Raw genomic sequence first — 23949 nt, 5'->3', positions numbered from 1 at the left:
CGGATAGGAACGAAGTTCCTTATTATAAAAATATTAATTTTAAGTTCTAATCGAGGTATAAAGAAAATAATTATTCGGGTATACATTTTTCATTATGATTTTTTTATTGATAAAAAAAATACTTTACAAAGTTATCAACTTTATTTTATTCACAATTATTTATAAAAAATATATAATAATAATATACAAAGAAACATCTATTTATATGAATAATAATAACCATCATCACGTAGACTATACATTAGACACTATCTAGCCATTATACTAAGACTACAGATAAATAGTAAAAATCTTACGTTACGGACGTTTTTTCCCGGTTAGGGCACCCCTCCGCATCGTCCCATAAGGAACTTCGTTCCAAAACCTTAACGCAACTGAAGTGACATTTTGCGTAACCATACTTTTGTTTTACATACAAGTGCGTTTTTGTACAATTTAAAGTATATAATGTCGTTATTGATAAGACCAACTTGCAATTTCACGTCTCAAAAACATGTCAAATTGCGAATTGGCACTATTAATTATTGAAAATAAGTGTAGGTATGTAGTTTGCAGCCCTATTATAATTTATGACGCGCGGTATTGTGTTTACAAAGATAATGTTAGTTACGAAACAAGAATCAATTGTAATAAGCAGAAAGAGATAATTTACAAGAATCAATTGTAATAAGCAGAAAGAGATAATTTATGTAACTGTAACAAAAATTACTACTCTTGGATTTATTTTTAGAGGTATTTACTTGTAATTTCACTACGTGTATATTTTGTAAACACGCCATGTAACGCAAAGGCAGCGAACGCTTCCCGCGTTCCATTGACCCCAAGTGTCAGTAAATTTTTAATGCAACTGTATTATAGTCGGGAACAATTCAAAGACACCATGCATTATATATAATATACGTAAGTGATAATTAAATTTTTTTATACTGCGTACTGTTTTGAACGGTAGGTTAATATTTTTCCAGTGTAAGTTTGGCTGAGTGTAGGTGTTACGGCGAGCGATGATATTTATGCTGTGATAACAGCTTCTGGATCTTTAATAACGTGTATGTACGATTCAATTTTTTTCTCGAAATGTAGCGCCAATTATTATGGTAAAGAAGAAATCAGGAAAATACATAAATCGCGCTAACGACATTTACATGCTAGATTTGCATAAGTAGAGGCTCGATGTAATATCACTCGCTCATTCCCGATCCTGCGGACAGAATGGAAAGCAGTCGACGTCGCCCCAAACACGTCATTTCGGATCCTCCCGATCCACTAACGGTGCTTTTAGGTACTCCAAGCACCGGTCATCGTTCTCGTCGAACCCGTCGCTTACGACGAAGGGTAAATTAGCCTTCAGACACAGCCCACTGAGTTTCTCGCCGGATCATCTCAGTGGGTCGTGGTAGATTCTGCGAAGCACGGCTCTTGCTAGGGTTCGTGTTAGCAACGTCGTCAGGTTTGAGCCCCGTGAGCTCACCTACTAGTTAAGGTTACGCTGAAATAGCCTCTCAAGGCTATCAGCTTAGGTAGGAACAAAAAAAAATATCACTCGGCGGAAGGTCCTTTGTCTTTGTCGACACCTGCAGCACCCAGAAGATTTTTAAAATTTGATAGTAATCAGTAGAATAAAAAAAATGTAGTGAACGATAAAAAAATGACTGAATTTCGATGATTGATTACGATTTTTCAGAGATTGCGTTTTACTGATAACGTAACGTTTGAGGAAGATCATAATATTTAGGGAAGACGTCAGTGCGTTTTGTTATAATCTAATATACTCGTAATATGACAAAGTAAAATTTAATGAACAGGTATCCTTTAACAAAATAATATAATATGTGTGTATACTTTTAATACGATAACCGTGGCAATGGCTGCCATTATGAAGGTTACCATAGTGACGTCTATCATTGTGACCTACAGTGTTGCAACTATTGCTTAGCGTAGCTGTAGGTGACTGTGAATAGGTTGGATGTGAAATGTTATATTGATGGGTGTGAATTATATAAATAATAGGAATAAAAGGATTAATTAGGATTAGGATTTCTGACGTGAAGCAGTAATGCGTTTCGGTTCGAAGGGTGGGGTAGCCGTTGTAACTATACTGATACCTTAGAACTTATATCTCGAGGTGGGTGGCGCATTTACGTTGTAGATGTCTATGGGTTCCAGTAACCACTTAACATCAGGTGGGCCGTGAGCTCGTCCATCCGTCTAAGCTATAAAAAAAAAAAGAAGGATAATTTAACTTGTTTTTTTTTAAGTTTTGAAAGTTCATTTCCTATATATCGCTTGCGTACTCGCTATAAAATGTATTTAAGTTTGACTGTGTCGATTATTTTTAATGAAAGGTGTGGGCTTAACATTCAAATTTTAATGATCTTTAAGTTATATTAATTATCATAATGTGACGTCATATTGAACCATTGAAATAAGTTATAATATGATATTATGGAGAATTGACTTGTATTAAAGAGTAGTAGGAATATCTTGCTGTTTTATCGAAAGTTACCGTACCGACGAGGCGATGACGTCACACGTGCGCAACATTTTTTTTATTTCACAACTACTCCCACTAAGAAATTTAAAACATTCCACATAGAAACAGGGAGACTACGACATGGAGCTCACTGAGTTTCTCGCCGGATCTTCTCAGTGGGTCGCGTTTCCGATCCGGTGGTAGATTCTGTGAAGCACTGCTCTTGCTAGGGCCAGTGTTAGCAACACTCCCGGCTTGAGCCCCGTGAGCTCACCTACTCGACCGGTTACGCTGATATAGCCTCTCAACGTTATCAGTATAGTAAGGAAAAAAAAAGAAAAAAAAAGACATGGTGTCCTCATTACCAAATACACAACCTAACACAGATAGGTTAATGAAATAGACTCGCTTGTTTTTATTTATAACGAGAAAGACACGAGATCTTACAAACCCATATACTTTGTGAAATGAATTTATTCTATTGTATGGTTTTTGAAGTCTGCTTTGGCATATTAGCTGACAATTCGACGTTCACATACTATTAATGTCAAACGTATTGTTCACAGACTGTCAAACTTTGACAACAGGTTTAACATGATTTTAAATAACAAGCCAGAATCTTTCAGATTCCAAAGTCACGTGCTTAGGGAAGATTAATTCATTTCTCATTAGTCTACTTTTTTTATGGCCCTTGTATGCAGACGAGCATACGGCCCACCTGATAGTGAGTAGTTACCGTCGCCCATGGACTTCAGCAATGCCAGGGGCAAAGCCCAGCCGCTGCCTACCGCTTTATATTCTCTCCATAGTCTCCTTCGTTCTTTAATAAACTTTGCTGTAACCGCCGCCAATGATGGCTTACATTGTATTGCTCTTCGTATTGTAACATTATTAAATAACATTCGCGTCGTATTGTAACTTAGAATGATACCGCGATTTCTTCTTTTGGTTTTGTATAAAACGACTTATAGAGTTATCGGAGTAGGAGTGACAGCATTATATTATCATGTTATTCTACAAATATTTCGATCGCTGTTTACAATTCAAACTTCAACCTCATGGGTGGGTCTTAAGATACATATCTAATGCCAAAATTTAATTTAAAATAAAAAAAATGAAACCGGTCAGGAACCGATAAAAATCGATTTCGTTCGATAAAATTATTAATGAAAAAAAAAATGGCGTTTACGATAATTTATAATCAATCATCCATTTCAAAAAAAATAGTTTACGTGAATATAAAAAAAAAACCAAAACTGCGGTGATTTGAAATATAATATTTTATAATTAAATTAGCGACATTGACATTGAATTAGCATCTTAACTTCACAGGCACCTAATGTAGTAAACCTAATTGACATACAAATTCAGTCATCGTTGATGAGATAGAGCAATGTTTTTATTTCCTTAAACTCGTTTCACCTATTGTGTTTTGACGAGGTCGCCGTGAGGTATCCATGCGTAAAGTATTTTATACGACTCAGATGCGCTCAATTAGCTATGCTCTGATATCTACTTAATTCTTAATACGCCGCGCGGGTAGAGCGTTTTTTAAATTTCGAATTCACTTGGGTAGTCATCATATCATCATATATGTGTACTAGCGACCCGCCCTCTCTACGATTCGGAAACATTAAATTTTATTATTAATATCTGAGTCCCGCGATGTTACTTTTATTGTCGTATCGCGGGTGTAACCGTTGGGCGAAGCTACTCTAAAAGAGTAGCTTAAGTTACTCCTTACATCATCAGCTACTTATCAGTGAAAGTCTCGTCAAAATCGGTCCAGCCGTTCCAGAGATTAGCTGGAACAAACAGACAGACAAAAATTGTAAAAAATGTTATTTTGGTGTTGTACCGTATATTTATTCATATGCATGTAGTAAAAAGCGGCTATTTCAATGTTAGAAACAGACACACCAATTTTATTTCTATGCATAGATATATTAGATAGTATCACAATTCTGCTTATTTCGTGATATGTGATATCGCAATGCTAAGACTCTAAGACGTCTTCAAATGCCAGTTGTGTTGAGATAAAAATAATCTACTTGCTGACCAAAAAGTCCAGTAAGTTCATTATGTTAAAAATCAACATTTATCTAAATCCAGACGGTCTTATTAAAAAAAAAAACAGATAACATTGTAGTGTTCGTTATCTTTCAAGTTTTGATAACGTTATTGATAGGTGAAAGTGGATCTATTATATCATCTGGAGTGTTAGTCTTCTTCAATCAAATGAAGTTATGCGATACGTACATAGATTAACCTTGAACCGGATAACGAATTTTATATAGTTGGTTTAGAGATGAAATAAGAATTAATCTGAATTGAAATTAATATTTGCGAAAATATAATAAACAAAATTCCTCAAAAGCCTCCATGATCTTCAGTGTAGACGTGAAACTTGTCATAGAATTTAAAATTGATCTCTACCAATCAAATTTGTTAAAAAATGTTAAGTAAATTGTAGACCTAAGCTGCCGACCAACTACTACTAATTTAATGTTAATGGAATGTATTATTCATTTACTAACTATTTAGAAGTTTTATATGTTTTTTTTATTGCTTAGATATGTGGATGAGCTCACAGCCCACCTGGTGTTAAGTGGTTACTGGAGCCCATAGACATCTACAACGTAAATGCGCCACACACCTTGAGATATAGTTCTAAGGTCTCAGTAGAAGTATTTGATGTCTAGCCAGTTCAAATTTCGTGAAACACCAACATAGGGCGGTGATTACTGAGACGCTATTACGCTCCTAACGCTCCCTCAAGACCGTACATTCCACGCGTCCTTTAACTACTCTTCTAGATCAGTGACTCCAACTGGATCTTTGTTTCCGAAACGAAATTCCTCCATAACATCCTGCATCTTCCCGTGCTTGATATACCTCGAGTCAATTAAGATCAGCTTTCACTGCAACATACCGGTATTTGCTTATTATCTATTAATATATTTATAACGACCCCGCACCCGGGTGTTTGCGCAACTATGATTTTCTAATGATCCCCTCTTCATGGTGTTTTTGTCTTGGCGAGCCTACCCCGCATTTTGTCGCGCTAATTGTAATGTAAGTCTCACCCCTATAAGTATTTTTTAACAAAAACAAGATCGTTTAGGTTTACTCAGGAATAATCAGCTCTCCTGTCTATCTTCGTTTACGGGAACTGTGAGAGCATACTGTTTATTCTTAAAATCAATAACAAAGCATATGCCTTCATACCAATGCCGTCGGTAGCGTGTTTTTTTTTATGAAGCAAGCATCACTGCTGGCCCGGAAGCCTTTCCAGTTTCACCAGGGCAGGCGAGCACGGGCTCATTCTGGATGGATAGGATTTGCTAACAGCTGCTCGAGTGCCTCCAATGGAGACCTAACAGCTCAAGGGCAGCTACTTCACGAATACACCTACTTCCGTGGCTTTAATCTTTTTAAGTAACAATTGTCATTGAATTACTTGAAACAACGTTGAGGTCAATATTGTTATTTCGAGTAACAACAATCTTAAATTTAAAAAGCGTGTTCTCGAAGGAGGAAAACGTACTAAATCAGTAAAATAAATAAATAAAGTGACATTTCCGTTCGAAAGTTATCCAGCAGTTTTTGTGTAATTTTAAAGTTAAACATTTTTACACAAGATAAAAAGTCGTTTGATGTATAATATTAGGTAAATATCAATGAGTGTGAATCTGTGTAACTACATACATATAAAATAGCACATGATCAGTGTAAAAACCTCTATTATTTTCCTCCATTGAATAGAGATGGGACTGAATAAATTCATCAAATTGCGTCCGTCGGTTACGACTTTAATCTGCTTTTTTTGAATATATTTTTTATTTAATTTAATTAGCAAACCAGCCGCAGAATTGCGTTTGTCTTATAAACGTGCCTTTAAAAAACGTGTTTCTAGACGAGGAAAAGAGATAATTAAAAAAAAAAGTGACGTTCGTTTCGTTGCCAAAAGCAGTCGACGGACGTTTTGTATTTTATTAAAAACTTTTATGGTTTTTAGTGACGCACATGGGCTAACGAGGTCGCACTGAATTAAGCGGTTTCGAATATTTGAATCCTCTTTATGGCTTAAGACTGGCCGTAGAAATATTCATAGTAGTTTTGATGTTTTGTCTTAGGTATTTTTTTTTTGTATTGTATTAAATTTCTCCAAGAGATAAATATTTAATGGTGACTAATCTTTAGAAAAAAATCAGTTTACGACAGTTTTATATCCTGTCTACTTATTAGTCGAAAAGTTTTAATAAAATTTCAAAGTAGTTTAGTTTAAAATATCAGAACTTAATTTAATGTTTTCATTTTATTTCTTCATTAAATTAATTGGTTAATTGTGAATTTCATTTGATTGTAATTTTTTTATTAATTTTTGGATAATAAAGTAGTAAAAAAAAATACTAATATACAAATTTGTCCGTTGTGAGGCTAAAAAACACTTTATGGAAGTAAAACAAATTAAACAAGCAATTATTCGATAAAACTTTTACTTTTTTAATTGCTTCAAAAATAGTACGAAATATTTTTAGAAGTTCTGCACACCACATGAAAACTAGCATCGGGTCTTTACTCTTACTCTGACTTATTCACTCTCATTTACGATTTCGAAGCCTTTGAACTTGTTGTGGCCTCATGGATAAGAGGCGTGGGGTGCGCGTATCGGGCGAAGTGTCTGTGCCAAAGTTCGAATCCCGCAGGTAGCTACCAATTTTTTTAATTAAACACAGAAATCACGCTCACCAGTCATTTCCACGATGAAGGAATAGCATCGTATAATAACAATGAAACTACCAAAAAAATAATTTGCATAACTACCACACGATTGAGATATAATCCTCAATTGCCTGAAGGTGGGGGGCGTGATTCACATTGTTATGTCCTTGAGCTCAGGTAACCACGTAACACCAGTTAAGCAGCGAGCTCGTTTACCTGTCTAAGCAACAAAAACTAGAGGTCATAGTCGCCATTCCATAATTTTAATTCTAATCTTCAAACCATGTTTTTTTTTTTTTTAAATATTTACTGACAATCACGCCACGTTAACCGGCCCCGTGATAAGTTCGTAAAGAACTTGTGTTACAGGTACCAGATAACGGATATAAATGTAAGATTTTTATTATACACATACATATATTTAATATACATCCATAACCCTGGAAAAGACATTTATATTTATCAAACAAATATCTTCCCTTGGCGGGATTCGAACCCGCGACCCCCTTGTGTAGTGACCATGTCACTTACCACTACACCAGACGGAATTATGATTGATTCGCGGCAGAAATTGGCACGATAGTGTTTAGAAGGGGCGCACCAGTACCTTCTTCTTTTTTCTACCTAAGCTGGTCGCCAACGAGTAGGTGAGCTTACGGGGCTCTACCCTGAGGACGTTGCTAACACTAGCCCTAGCAGAGCAGTGCTTCGCAGAATCTACTCTGAGCCTTTGCTCGTCCTGGTGAAACTGGAAAGGTCTCCGGGCCACCAGTAATCCTACAATCACAAAAAAAAAAGAATCTACCACCGGATCGGAAACGCGACCCACTGAGAGGATTCGGCGAGAAACTCAGTGAGCTGTGTCTGTGAGTTAATTTACTCGCAAACCAATAGCTTTTCATGATTGAAACTAGTTACAAAAAACTTCTCAATTCAACAAACATTCTCAATACTACTATTACGGAAAGTGATATGGAAGTAGTGTAGTAATCGTAGTACGAGATGTCTGATTCTTTTGTCTGTATCTTTTGAGTGATAGCTGCACAGACTACGATCCTTTGGCCTTGTTGCATATCTTTTTGCGTCTGTCACCCAATTTTTAATATCGATACAATAATAATAAAACAGATAAACAGTACAGATATAATAGAAAGCAAAATTTAGGTACTAGGAACGAAATATATTATCATGATTTGTAAATAAATAATTATGTATTATTATTATATATAAGAAAGTGATGGTAATTGTTGTTTTTGTAACATCGGTGGACTAAAACATTACCCGGCGATGTGATCTATTACTGGTGGTAGGACCTCTTGTGAGTCCGCACGGGTAGGTACCACCACCCCGCCTATTTCTGCCGTGAAGCAGTAATGCGTTTCGGTTTGAAGGGTGGGGTAGCCGTTGTAACTATACTGAGGCCTTAGAACTTATATCTCAAGGTGGGTGGCACATTTATGTTGTAGATGTCTATGGGCTCCAGTAACCACTTAACACCAAGTGGGTTGTGAGCTCGTCCACCCATCTAAGCAATAAAAAAACAAAAACAAATGATTTTGCCGGTGTTGGAATCCTGTAGGCGCATTTATTTAATAAAAATATGTCGGAATACGCCCATAGGCACAGTCCACTGAGTTTCTCGCCGGATCTTCTCAGTGGGTCGCGATTCCGATCCCGTGGTAGATTCTGTGAAGCACCGCATCTTCTAGGGCTAGTGTTAGGAAATTATTGCAGGTGAGCCCGTGAGCTCCCCTACCCGTTCGCGAGAAGGTGGATCTATCTACTTATTCGTCGGTAGCCTAAGAGGCTTCCGGTGAATAGGTAGGAAAAAATTAATTAAACACATTTTCATGAAAAACTTTACGTTGTGATGTCTAAGAACTCCAGTAACTATTTACCACCAGTTGGGCCGTGAATTGGTCTACTCATTTAAGCAATAAAAAAGACTTCCACGATGAACAAAGAGAAAAGTGTAATAAAAAAGTGTAATAAGAGAAAAGTAAAAAGTGTAAAAAAAATTGCGCAAATACTGGTAGTAGGACGTCTTCTGAGCCCGCACGGGTACATACCACCACCCTGCCTATTTATACCACGAAACAATAGCCGTTTTACTGTAAAGTTACACAATTGAGATTTAGACCTCATGTCCCAAGGTGTGCGGTGGGATTCGGAAACCACTTAAAATGAGGTGGGCCGTGACCTCGTTCACCTGTTTCTGAAATAAATAAATAAAAAACAAGCGACAAAAATTATATTTTCAATTTTTATCTTGTTAACATAATCTAATATATAAAATGAACGTCGGTTGATTTGTTTATTTACATTTATTACATTTTTAAATAGATACCAGCGGTCCATAGATATCGCAACGGGATTGCCGATACCGACCATGAGACACAAGGTCGAAATTTCAATTTTCATATTTAAATTATGTATATCCCAGCTTTCGGATCGAAAACCATGGTTGCTTCATAACAGAGACAGGTAGTAGGTGCCTATTAGCGTGAACCCAGAGATTTCTCTACAAGTATTAGTATAGTATGTATTTATTTTTGTGTACATATATTTGTTGGTATATTTAATTTATATTTAATTGCATATTATATTATGTACTCTGCACTACCTTTGGTTGAGTAATATAGAATGGCTTATAAATACACGAAATGTTAATAAATAATAATATGTTTTTGCTTTCAATCGCGGACGTAGTTTACCTGACTTATCATAGTTGGTTGTGGCACTTCCGTTAAAGTTTCTGGCAATTACAACACATAATATTAGGCTATAATACCATTGAAGTCGGATTTCGTTAATAAGAAACAAAATCTTATTATTTCTTTTTTATTAATTTGTTTGTTTTCGGACGATTCACGATAATCAAAAGGTACGGCCCAAAATTACGGTAATTTTGACAGAGCCATATAAATGTTGCTATAATATATCGTTTAGATTTCTGTAGTTTAACCTTACGACAAGGCCGGCGGTACTATGTATCTTTGCTTATCTAAAATAGCAGCTGTCGTGACGATTCAATTTTCAATGTTTATAAGGTAAAATTGTTTTGCGAATGTCGCATTACTGAATTTGTATACTGTTCATGCGCTAAGGTAACCATGAAACTTAATATATTTTTTTAAATGCCATTTTACAAAGACATATTTTTTCAAATCAGTACTCCAAATATCTCCTGTTCGGTAATGGGGAGAACAGATCTCCGCGTTAATTGCAATAGGATGAATTTTCCCCTCACATCCCAAAGCTAGTGGAATTTCTAGTGGCATTCCTATACGATGTTTTTTTGTTTATTGTTTAGATGGGTGGACGAGCTCACAGCCCACCTGGTGTTAAGTGGTTACTGGAACCCATAGACATCTACGACGTAAATGCGCCACCCACCTTGAGATATCAGCTCTAAGATCTCAGTATAGTTACAACGGCTGCCCCGCCCTTCAAACCGAAACGCATTACTGGTTCACGACAGAAATAGGCAGGGTGGTGGTACCTACCCGCGCGGACTCACAAGAGGTCTATAAGCCCATGTAACCACTTGACAGATGGGCTATAGTACGATTGTTTACAAATCGACGCCACAGACAAAAAAATCGAGGCTCCACTCAAAGGAATTGACAATAATGGACTCTATGCAGATCTGTAATAAGGAAATATTAACATTAGATAGGTGATATACGACGTTTAATATCCCATGAAACATAGGTTCCATTCAAACGATTTGACGATAGTGGATTGTATGCAGAGCTGTAATAAGGAAGCATTAATATTAGACAAGAGATATACGACATTTAGTATCCCTTGAAACATTTTAGTAAAGTTACAGGAAATCCGAGATTCCCTATCGAGGAAAACTGTTTGTATTCCGTGCACAGCGGGCTTGCCATAAACGTTGTAATTACATTTTTTTCTCAAAGTGCCCACTTATTTTGCGGTGCCATTGGATCAAGTTGCAAAGGTCGCCCAGATGATTCTCACTGACTTACTTTGTTTTAATGGAGCATTGAGGCTAACAACATTGTAGTCGTTATGTTTACGGCGAATTTTTAGGAAATACTTGTCTTAAATTTAAAGCGATTATCTTTATACTATTTATAGACCACTCATGTATGTAATATAAAATATTAAATCATATTAATAAAATTTTCAGAAAATATTTCTGCATAAATAGTGTAGATATTAATTTATTTTAAATAATGTATTTTTATTTCTTTAAGGTCCTTTAAGGTTTGGTTATTTTATAGATCACTTTGAAATTATTGAAATGCTACATTCAAACATACCTGCCGTATAATTTTCAGAATTTCCCTATACGAAAACGATTGTCTGAAAAAGATCGCCTTTAGCGATAAGACCACCTATTGTACAAATTATACCTGCCTGTGGACTGACTTCAATGTTTTTCTCACTCTTTTTGTAGATAAAATATGTTCATATTGTTGACTTGGCTTAGAAAAAAGAAAGTTAATAACCTTGAATGAATTAGAATATATAATATATTATGGTATGGTATGTATATTATAGTATGGTATGGTGTATTAAGAAACCTCGCATGGGTAGGCACTGGAAGGTTCAGGTGCAGCCGTTGATTTAGCCTCTGTAGATATACCTATAATAGGTGCCATAGTGCTATATGTAGACCTCACATTTCAAGTAAGGATACCTTAAATTCACATTGTCATGCCGAGGGTTCCGGTAAACATTTAAAATCCGGTTGGCCGAGAGTTCTTTAGCCCGTCTACCCAATCTATATCTAGACTTAATATATTACGCTAGTAAATAATAAATAAATACAAAATTAGTTTAAGATATGTTAATCGACTGGATAATGTAAAGCAATGAGGCAACACTAAAACGGGACACGCTTAACTTTTTGTATAATACTGTTTGTTCATGATACAAAACGTTTTCAATTCAAAAAGATATTTCACTAACTTCGCCGCACATATTTCTAGTCTTAACAAATCATCCATTATTATTTTAATAGTTGTCGGAACAATTAGTCATGCATTCATAAATGTTTAACATACTATAATACACCTGGAAGCGTATTGTCTGACTTTTAAATCGACACAAATCTCCTGCAAAATTCATTTATTGGATAATTACTTGGGTACTTTCGCTATAACGGCAGATGACCGATTTCGCTTATGAAAATTTGCTAATGCTATTCAAAAATTTAGTTTTTAGGGAAAGTAAACACAAGTCAAGTAAGATTAGGGAAATCAGAATAAAAAAATGATGAATATCATTGTCAAAATGTAATAATGTAATAACGAAACATAAGACAAAACATAACAATGTCTGTTATGAATGTTATGATATTAAAAAAGGTATGCTAATTCTGAGTATTTCTGAGCGTTCTTATGAAGACATTAGATTTGAGTCTTCATGAATATCTAAGATCAGATATTCTCCGATGAGAGACGTCTTAAATCCACTAACGGTTAGTCTGAATTAATTTTGAGGCATAGTCTTATATACCGACTGTCTTTTACATACAGTGTCGCTGGAGATAATACATAAAAGTCTCTCGGGAACAATAATTTTAGCTGTACCTCTTTTCATTGTTTTTGTAAAATGTCATGTCACTGGTTAAGATGTAAGAAGCGGAACAAATACTCTTAGTTTCACATATATACAATTACGAGCGTTGATTGGAGATGCAATTACGGTCATAAGTAATATCTACAATATTGTATTTTTGATTTAAATAGACATTGACTTGAATAGTTAAGAAAACATTTTGATAAGACTTTGTTAACTAGTAGTTTTCTAGATCAGTTTCTTTGTTATTAGCAGGCACCGCTTACGAATTTCATTCAATTGATTTAAAAATATTGAATTTGATGTGTCATTTGACTGTCGCCCACAGCGTGTACACCTTGATATCTCAACGGAAGACAGCTATCATATGCTCCGTCTTACAGGATACGACAACTAAATTGACTTTTTAACAATAGTCCTCGACAATATGAATTCATAGCTATTTCTGTACCACTCACGAGAAAATTGGAATATTTCGCACGATTGACATTCATTTTTATGTGCATGATCTCGTGATTGTTAAATAGATAATCATTTTGTAGTCATTGGATAAGCCATCAAGCAAATTGGTATTTGAACCTATGAAGTGTCCTTGAGCTGACATTGGAATAGGATTTGATTATATGAGAAAAGTAGTTCGTTGAAAAGTATTATGAATGTTTGTAATGAGTAAGATTTTGTGTAATATACTTTGAAATATGTTTTATAATATCATATGAAACATCTTCCAGTTATAGCCTTTGCTAGTAAATATAATATTATAATTTAGGTTTTTTTAAATACGGAGCTCACTCAAAGTGATGCCCATTTTCTTTAATCCAGAGTTTAAGCTTTATGGCTAGGTACCGACAGAAAAATGCACTTTTTCCATGCGAAAATTCAGTACAGCCAATCTTCTGGAATGGTTTAGGGTCTCTAAACAATCATGCATTTTAGATCATGTTGTTCTCTACAATTTCCCATGAAGATCAATAACGCGGGCGTTATTCTGTTTTCAGTCTTATGAAGCCAGAAACGTTCGAATAAGTTCCGTTGGTAAAAACCGTTCTTGATTATGGAACTTATTCATTTTAAAGGACTTAACCATATTTCCATAGATCGTACCTTGGTACATCTAGAATGATGTTTTTGCACCTTTTTCACACTAGTCTTATGGCTTGTGAAATTCATTCGCCCCGAAGTCTCGGTTCGCGCTATGTTTTGATTTCATTTATTCATTCAGTATTGTTTTCATTCGCCCGAGATCTTGCGTTTCATTTCAATTTCAAAACAATGTAAATATTTACCGAAACAGAGCAAAGGTTAAGGAATGGCAGCGTCTGCTTATTGTGTATATATAAAAAAAAAATCTAATTATTTTTTTGTGGACGATAGTGCCGCCAGCTTAATAAAAGAAATTTGGTTCAATTGTCAATCTGCGTGATCTTTCGAATACCTCGCACAAATCAAGCGCACTGAATTAAAACTTGAAGCCTAAGCTAATAGTTCTGATCATAGATAGGTATTAATACGTGAAGCAAAAACTTTGTATCCGTTTTTACGAAAATTGCACGGACGGAGGAATATGAAATTTTGAACACTTATAGAGAATATAGAGAAGAAGTGCACAATGCTAACATTTTTTAAAATAATGCATAAAAGATACATTAAATCAATAAAGAAAACATTACACACACTACATACCCTGTATTTGATGCACACACGCATGCATACTATTTAGGTATTGTCAAACTTTTGTTCTTGACATCTGTGGTCAAATTGAGAATAGATTAAATATTGTTTGTCTGTATTAATATTTTTTTATAGTGTAGCCTTGGCGAAATTTGTGATTATAGAAGTATAAAATACAATCATAATAGTGTACAAACTTACAATTCCAATTAATTATAGTGGAATTTCGACTACTGCGGGACCTCTAGTTTTTATGTAAATCATGATTTATTTTGAATTCAGTCAAGCTTTGCCTACGGGCTTGGTAGGTTATGAACCAGCGCGGAGTATGTCGGAGTACATGCTGGAGGCGGTTTCTGGGCGGGCTTCAGAAAGCCCGTCAGCCCATCAAGGTTTGGTGGTCATGGCATCACGGCGCCTGTTGCTATATGACAAGGCGGCGCCGACGATTTCCTCCTGAATCAAATAAAGTCTTGCCACCAGACGCAGCGTGAATTTTTTAAACGTTAATTTGTAATTGTGACATTCAAAATAATTTTGAAGTCGTCGTGGCCTAAAGGATAAGACGTCCGGTGCATTCGTATCGAGCGATGCACCGGTGTTCGAATCTCGCTGGCGGGTACCAATTTTTCTAATGAAATACGTACTCAACAAATGTTCACGATTGACTTCCACGGTGAAGGAATAACATCGTGCAGTAAAAATCAAACCCGCTAAATTATAATTTGCGTAATTACTGGTGGTAGGACCTCTTGTGAGTCCGCACGGGTAGGTACCACCGCCCCGCCTATTTCTGCCGTGAAGCAGTAATGCGTTTCGGTTTGAAGGGTGGGGCAGCCGTTGTGACTATACTGAGACCTTAGAACTATATCTCAAGGTGTGTGGCGCATTTACGTTGTAGATGTATATGGGCTCCAGTAACCACTTAACACCAGGTGGGCTGTGAGCTCGTCCACACATCTAAGCAATAAAAAAAAAAAAAAAATACATTTTGTTCCAGCTATGGCTGACTTTGGGTGCGTCACTATCTTTCCTTATAATCGGCCTGGTGCGAGGATACTCTGCATCAGCCATACCCTCAATAGAAAGCGAGGACTCACATATCATACAGAGTAGCGAGCAGAAATCATGGATCGGTAATTAATTTGATTTGATTAAGGTGCTTTTCCAGAGATCTTTTTTGCCACGCACTATAGAGCTTTGGAATGAATTTCCCTCTACGGTATTTTTTGAGTTCTATAACATGTCTTTCTTCAAACAAGGTTTGCAGATACGATTCAGCAGTAGGCAGTGACTTGGCTATTAGCGATCGGGTAGGCCATATCTTATCATAGACCAAAAACTTATCAACCGGATCACGAAAGGAATGAAATTCGTTGCGTAAATTTCTACGAAGCGATTAGAATACGTATGAATGTCTGTGACGTCGTAAAATTCGCAGCTAATGACGTATATTTTAAGCTAGCCTATTCATACTGTGAAGCATTTGCGCATTCCCTTTCCCTCCCTCCCAAGCGCGAGACAACAATTATTAAATTCAACCTCAAATCTCACGGTAATTGGCGGTATTGTTATCTACGGACTCCGGTAAACCCTTGACGGTAGATAAACTGTCCGTCCGTCTGCTCATTTGTGGTGATAAATAAATTAGAAAATTCTAGGCCGTTAATGACCCGAGTATTACGTGACTATTGATTAGATGAACATTCATAAACACGGTAAAATTTGAACAGTTCTAGGTACAAAAAGAACGAATAAGCACCTTTTCTTTACTTTAAGGCATATTATTTAGATGTTTTCGTCAAAAACAATATGTGTTTTGCTTCAAAAGAAAACTTTGTGTACATGCTAATGATGGCGAAAAACGAATTAGCGATGCCTGTACTTATTTTTCATGTTTTATCAATCGTTAGCATGTTCAGTGTCAACGACACCATTTTTTTAATAATTATTTATTAGAGGCTACTGCCCAGTTGAGTTACTACAAAATGTGAACGATCCACGAAAGCACGGTGCACAAACAAGTCCGTTAAATTTAGAACTGCTGTTCAAATTTTATTTATTTTATTTATGTACACATAAAAAAGAAGACATAGTACAGAGTAATAGGAAAATTATGTACAAAGGCACTGCTTATTTCTTTAAGAAATCTCTTCCAGCAGACCTGCGTAAGGATTATGAGAATAATAATTAAAAGTGATGACTGTGTGCAGAACAGCTAAAATAACAAATACAACATGAGAATTATAGTAATGCACATACACATAGCAAATATTGTTAAATTTTAGTTCATGTTCATCGAATTATTTGCGATAATTTAATGGTTGATTTTCGTTCCATTAGTCATTTTTATAATGTTTCTCTGTCTAGTATTATTATTGCTTTCAGAAATATAAAGAAATTACTTTTTTAATTATATACTACGATTGTACTTTTGTTTGGTCACAGATACGTGTATCGATATCAATTCAGCATATTAATTAATGAGAAACTTTATTGAATAGAATAGAAATACAAGCGGTCATTACTGACTTAATGTTTTGAAAACATGTTTTACTGTCCATCTTGATACCCATTTGTTTCGGATTTCAAATACCGAATGAATTATTAAGCGGAAAAAAATCGTTTGATTAAAATAAAAGTTCCTAATGATTTTTAATCTATATTATGTATATTTATCAGGCACTGGTGGTAGGACCTTTTGCGAGTCCGCACGAGTAGGTACCACCACCCTGCCTATTTCTGCCGAGAAGCAGTAATGCGGTTCGGTTTGAAGGTAACCCAGTAACCACTTAACACCAGGTGGGCTGTGAGCTCGTCCATCCATCTAAGCAATAAAAAAAAAATTGTTGTTTTCAGGTGCGATTCCTCCACTAGGAGCATTTGTTGGGAGCTTGTTATCTGGGGTCTTAATGCAGAGGGTCGGTCGTCGGCGGACTCTTCAACTCACTGCACCTCTTTGGGTTGCGGGCTGGTTAATTCTCGGTCTGGCCAAATACTTCCCCTTGATACTGCTGGGAAGAATGATCTCCGGTTTATGCGTCGGATTCGCTCTTGCTCCTGCTCAAGTTTATGTAAATACTAAATTTTGTTGATTCGTTTTATAGCCATACTAGCTGTACCCATCCGCTTCGCTGGGTATTTAAAATTAACATTATTATTTCTCACCCCCACAAAGGGAGGTGTAGGGAGTCCAACACTCATATAAATATTCGCCTATCCATTAAGTACACGTATTTTCTACATGGGTATCATCGGATGCATACAATCGGATGCATGGTTCAGTAGTTATAACGGAACATCCACAAAAATCACTGTAGATTTATATATTAGTATAGATATGGTTTTGGATTTACGGAATATTCCGTTGGGAATGGTGAGAAGGATCACGATACTTCTGACTGACGGCTTATTTTTTTATTACAGGTGAGCGAATGCTGTGACCCTGAGATCCGTGGCCGATTGGGTTCTCTACCGACTCTATCCATGTCTTTGGGCATTTTGCTATCCTACGTTGCTGGAAACTGGCTTTATTGGAGATATCTAGCTTTCTTCTCAGCGCTCTTTTGTGGTAAGATATTTTCATCTTGGTTCAAAAATGCTTTTTAATTTACAAATTAACTAACGTGACTTTACGTGTTATAATAGTAAGATAACAAGTGCGTGCAGTGTGAGTCAAGAAATTGTATTTTTTTTTTTATTAGGCTCACAATACACATCACAAGCTAAAGATACATAAAAAACACAAATAAAAAGAAACAAAATCTGGCTTGCAACATAAGTTATGTGCGCACGACACAACAAGACATATAGTGCTGAATTTGTATAACAATGTTCCTTACAATTATGACAAAACAACACAATAACAAAACTAATCTAACGAATAATGTAAGGAAAAAAAAAATATTCACAATATAATACATTAAACAATTACATTATAACCTACCTATTAATAAAGTGGAGGATGCCCTTGAACATTTTTCTAAACGTAACCAACCTACAAGTAAAAATATCTAACTCAGGTGACGACCTTGCCAGTTCGTTATAGATACGACACATTCGGGTAATGGGATTATAGTAAGATATATTGTTTTTGTAAATTAGCAATGCAAACAAATTGTTTTGGTTGACCCTCCGAGCACTAAATTTAATGTTTAGTGAAATCTGAGATAACAGTTCAGGCGAATCCAACAGAGAGTGAATTATCTTATATAAGTATATCAGATCAGTGCACGTACGTCGATCTTCTAGTGACTGCATGTTATAGTTTAATAGTCTTTGCTTGTATTTAAGCTCAGAGCGGCCTGGTTGTATACGATAACTTAATAATCTTAAACACTTCATTTGCACACGCTCAATAGTGTTAATGTGCACTCTGTAATTAGGGGACCATATTGGACTGCCGTATTCCAATACACTTCTCACTAAACTGAAGTACAGATACAAAACACTCCGAGGATTCTTAAAATCTTTTGATGATCTCAATACAAACCGCAATAACTTATTTGCCCTAGAAGTAATCTGTTGGTAGTGTTCCCTAAATGAAAGTTTTTCATCGAAGTAGATACCCAAATCTTTAACTATGAATATTCTTTTTAATTAAAATATCTTAATCCTTGTTACAATCTTAAAAACGTAATCGCATTTTATTTCTCAATTATACGGCTTAAGGAGCATTTTATTGCTTACTTTATTTAGATTTTAGTCTCTAAACTTTTATTGAAAATAGAAGAAAATTACGGAAGAAGTGTTAGAGTTCATCACGTCTTCTTTTTTTCTATTTCGCCATCTACTAGAATAAATGAGCGTTTTAAGTGAGGACATTTTTTTCCACGCACCTCCCTTCCAAATATGGACTTTTTTATCGATGCCACGTACTAATTTGGCTGTGATTTGTTTTCGTCGTAATACCGTAACCATTTCATATTTTAATAATAGCTATATATTGATCATTTCAGTGGCCCTTTTCCTGGCATTATTTTCTCTACCGGAATCTCCGGTATGGCTGGAGGCGCAAGGTCAAGATCCCGCTCCTGCTATCAAATGGCTGCATCTTTCTGCTCGCGCTACCGCAGCTGTTGAAGATGATACACCCGAGTAAGTTTTTTATTACTTTAGATTACGGCCCATGGTATCTCCAGTGTACCAGAGTACCACCATACTTAATTAGCGAAGCAGTAGCTCTTGAATTGTAGGTTTTCTTTAGAGGCGTTCGGGCAGCTGATAACAAACCCCATCCCATCCTGGCTGAGCCCACCTGTCCTGTTGAAACTGCAAATGTCTCCGGGTCACCAGTAATTCTTCATTAAAAAAAAAAGACACAAAAAACACTTATGAAATTACCTCGATAACCGGATTGCATAGAGATTACAGTTATTTTAACCTTATTAAGTATTTTTGGTATTATTGAGTTATTCTGGCTGCTATGCATGGTCGCTTTACGACAGAATAAAGTTGCATGATGAACTCATCATCCAGCTTTCTCATACCAGAAATCAAATTAAGAGTCAGGAGAAGGCTGATTAAAAAGATAGATGATGAAGGTGAGAATAAAATATTGTGAGACAATCAGTGTGCTTATAAATTATTGATCTGAGCGGAAATTGCTTTAATTACCAGAAAATCTGAAGATCTGAATGAAAAGCCAAGTCTGTTCACTCGCAAAGTGTTCTTCTCTTCGGTGGTGATTAAACCACTCATCATTGGATTTGCGCTGCTCTTCTTCCAACAATTCAGTGGTATCGATGCTGTCATTTTCTTTACTGTGGAAATCTTCGAAAGTGCTGGTGAGTAAAATTGTACCAATTTAAAAAAAAAACTTGATTATTCCTCCTAATTCCGAAATGGCTTTACCAATTTTGATGGATACTTACTCATATTTGGATATTATTTTTTAAGATATCGTTTTCGATTTGTGTCATTGGTAATTTTCTTCTCTACCCACATTTTGCATTTCCATATATACATAGGTATTCTCATAAAGTATGTCTAGGCAGAGAAAAGTATTTGTTTTTTTATGATTATCCTCAAAAGAGTTTCTCTGTTCCCAGGTAGCAAATTAGATGCAATGACAGCGACGATTATCATTGGCTTGGTTCAGTTGGTGTGTAACGGTGTAAGCACGCTATTAGTCGACCGTGCGGGCAGAAGGCCTTTGCTGCTCGTCTCTGCGGCAATCATGTCGATGTCCATGGGCTCTATGGGAGCAGCATTCTATTTCGAGTTCGAAAATTCTTCATTCTTGGGGTAAGTGTATCATTCTAATGTTAAAACTATTTACAAGTAGAATTAAAACTATCATTAAAACCTACTGGTCATTTTAGTCAGGTTTTTCCCCCCTACGTAATCATTGGTAGTCTATGAGACTATTCCAAATACGCGTGGACGGGTAGGTTATTTAGTGATCATCATATATATATTATTAATTAAAACTGTATTAAATATTATTGTAAAAAAGTAATTAAAATATTTAAATGTTCAATATTTTTTACTTTCAGATACCTACCCGTAATAAGTCTGGTGGTGTTCATGGTGGGGTTCTCGTTAGGGTTTGGTGGTCTCCCGTTCCTGTTGCTCGGAGAGTTGTTCCCGGCGCACCACAGGTCCCAGCTCTCGGCCATGGCCAGCGCGGTCAATCTCCTGTCCATGTTCACCGTCATCAAGTCTTATCATGCTCTTGAAGTGAGTTCTATCTTAACAGTTGACAATGTTATTGTGTATAGGATAGATACCGGACAGCGGTAGGCAGCGGCTTGGCTCTGTCTCTGGCATTGCTGAAGTCTATGGGCGACGGTAACAACACACAATCAGGTGGGCCGTATGCTCGTCTGCCTAAAAGGGCAATAAAAAAAGAAAGAAAAAAATCACCTGAGTTTACTTTTGCTAAGATGAAACATATTTTTTTTAAATGCAATTGGTATTTTATTTATCTTAAGGAAGACTCAAATCTCTTTCTTAAGTTTTTCTATTTCAATATGACGAATTAAAAAAAAATAATCGATGTGTAATAATTATACTGACACAATTTAAAGTTGAAAGTATTATATAATAACATAACAGTGTGTTTTAAAACGAGAGAATTTTGAACAGACAGTTTGGAAAGTACTAAATAAAATGAAATTTGCAAAATTATTGTAAATTAATTTTCGTAAATTGTTAATCAATTTGAAGCGAAGAAAAAATATGGTATTTCGTTTTATTGATACGATTTAATAAATAAATATAATAATCGCATAAAGCAATGTAATCAGAGTTAAGAAAATAACTGTGTTCTTTCAGAGGGTATTGACGTCAGCCGGAACGTTCTGGATGTATTCGTGTTTCTGCGCCATCGCGTTCTTCTTCGTTCTGTTCCTAGTCCCGGAGACCAAAGGCAAGTCGTTGGCCGAGATCGAACAACACTTCCGCGGCAAGAAATCCAAAGAGCGAGTGCAAATGCAGACTGTCGCAACTGTGTTTTAAATTTAACAGTATTATTTTTGAGAATTTCCTATATACGTTTTATGATTTGACTAGTATAAAATCCGGTCGTAGCTTTGAAGAAGTTAAATTTCACACACCTCGTAGCATTAGTTTTTTTTTTAAATCCGTCTGCCTTATACCGTATATGTATACGGTAACATTTTTCGAGTGTAAATAATATGGGTGTCTAGGTTTCTTAGTGCGCTCTGTATCTCAGCGGTCATACATTTTGCTATTCAGGGAGCACTGGAACTGCTTCCGAAAACAAATATAAAAGGCAGTGTTGGTTCTAAACCTCTGCGTTTTAAAAAAATAGAACCGAATAATAGTCTATTTAAAAAAAAAGTAATAGCTCCGTTACTATTTTCTTATTAACTTCATAAAGGTCCGATGTTCCGAGTAAGTAAATTTTAATTATATCTGTTTTCTGTAGGTACCGTTGACAAGAAAATCACAATTGTAAATAAAACTTTGAAATTGTATGCGTACCCGTTTTTAGTCAGTTTATCTCGTAGTCAATTTGTAGGTAATCCTTAGAGCATCACGAGTGAATGAGTGAGGTGAGTTTTATGAGCTTTAAGCGGTGCATATTTGCTTGTACATATATGTAGGTTGTTATAGTTTGGCGTGATGGTTCTCATAGAAGGAAACAGTAAAGATTAAATATCAACTGTAGTAGTAGTAGTAGTAGTAGTAGTAGTAGTAATCCGAGAAAATGACAGATTCGAATTTAGAACATTAGCTGTGACGTATGACGTGTAGTACTACTTATGTACAATATATTATATATTATTATAATATAGCAGAATTTAAAGAATTAGTTGTGTTAGTGAATTAACGTTAATATTGTTGATTTGTTATTTTTGTATATTTGAAGCAGTATTAAATAAAATAAGGTTGTTGTGTGATGATATTATATGTTTATGAATGTTTACTGAAGCGATTGATTAATAACGTTAAATAATATTAAATTAAAGTAATTTTACATGTATCACGTTTGATTGATTCGTAGAAAATTTTAATATTATATTTAGCTAATACCATTATCGAAGACGCATACGTCGTTTAATCTGATTAAAATAAGAAATTATTGATTAAATTGAGAATTTTTTAATAGTATAATTTTATAAAATAACTAAATTATAATAATATAATGTACAAATATTCTTCTACTTTTCGATCTATCATCTATCTCGAATAATTTAGTCTATGTAATGCCACAGTACCCTTTATTGCCCTGTTGTGTTAAATATTTATTACTATTCAGGATAACCGGTCACACTGTATTGAAACAATAGCTTATTTGTTAAAAAAATCGATTTATATTATTAAAATAGATTCGATCTGATGAATTATTTTTTGTTCTGCCATGAACAATCACAAACAAGTTTATGAATGCACTATTAGCGACCACCAATAAACACATTTTGTTACATATTTCTAAGAAATTAAACGTTAAAATTATATTTAATTATATTTTAGTAAAATTATATTTTATTTGTAATATATAATTATATTTTAGTAAAATTATATTTAATTTGTAATATATAATTATATTTTAGTAAAATTATATTTTATTTATAATATATAATTATATTTTAGTAAAATTATATTTTATACCATGCTGAATGAATGTTTTCTCTGTAAAATTTGTATATATGCTTAATATTTCTTAAATTCGAAATATATCCATTATTCATGTGTAATGCCATATAACTTTGTAGCTCTTCAAAATTTATAAGTTTTAATGATTGTAACAGTGAACTTTGTGAAAGTGAACACAAAACAGAAATTACTTTAATTTAGTTATTAAATTTCACTACTGCGATAAGTATTTTATTTTAATTGTTGTAAAACGTCTATTTATTTTATATGAAAATAAATAAATAAAAACCACAAAAAATACGAAACTTTTATTTATTATTAATCAATTTAATAAATAACATACTAAAAGCGTGCCTAAACTTAAAAAAAAAAATTTTTTTTATTGCTTAGTTGGGTGGACGAGCTTATGACTCACCTGATTTTAAATGGTTACCGGAGCCCATAGACATCTACAAAGTAAA

At 35.0% G+C, this 23949-nt stretch overlaps 1 protein-coding gene across 1 annotated transcript in view; it reads left to right on the top strand.

Annotated features, from left to right (window-relative positions):
* The window catches only part of LOC114246119 (facilitated trehalose transporter Tret1), a 28669-nt gene extending 5313 nt beyond the window's left edge, over positions 1-23356 (top strand). Inside the window, exons 2-9 of the mRNA XM_028178515.2 lie at positions 15423-15558; positions 17282-17496; positions 17849-17993; positions 19381-19519; positions 20042-20208; positions 20473-20668; positions 20920-21103; positions 21701-23356. Of these exons, the coding sequence (XP_028034316.2) occupies positions 15423-15558; positions 17282-17496; positions 17849-17993; positions 19381-19519; positions 20042-20208; positions 20473-20668; positions 20920-21103; positions 21701-21883 (1365 nt within the window). The 3' untranslated portion in view covers positions 21884-23356. The remainder of the gene's footprint in view (positions 1-15422; positions 15559-17281; positions 17497-17848; positions 17994-19380; positions 19520-20041; positions 20209-20472; positions 20669-20919; positions 21104-21700) is intronic.
* Positions 23357-23949: the final 593 nt, after the last annotated feature.

Source organism: Bombyx mandarina, chromosome 12 (assembly GCF_030267445.1).
Source record: "Bombyx mandarina strain Sakado chromosome 12, ASM3026744v2".
NCBI lineage: Eukaryota > Metazoa > Arthropoda > Insecta > Lepidoptera > Bombycidae > Bombyx > Bombyx mandarina.
This window is presented reverse-complemented; position numbering and strand designations above follow the sequence as displayed.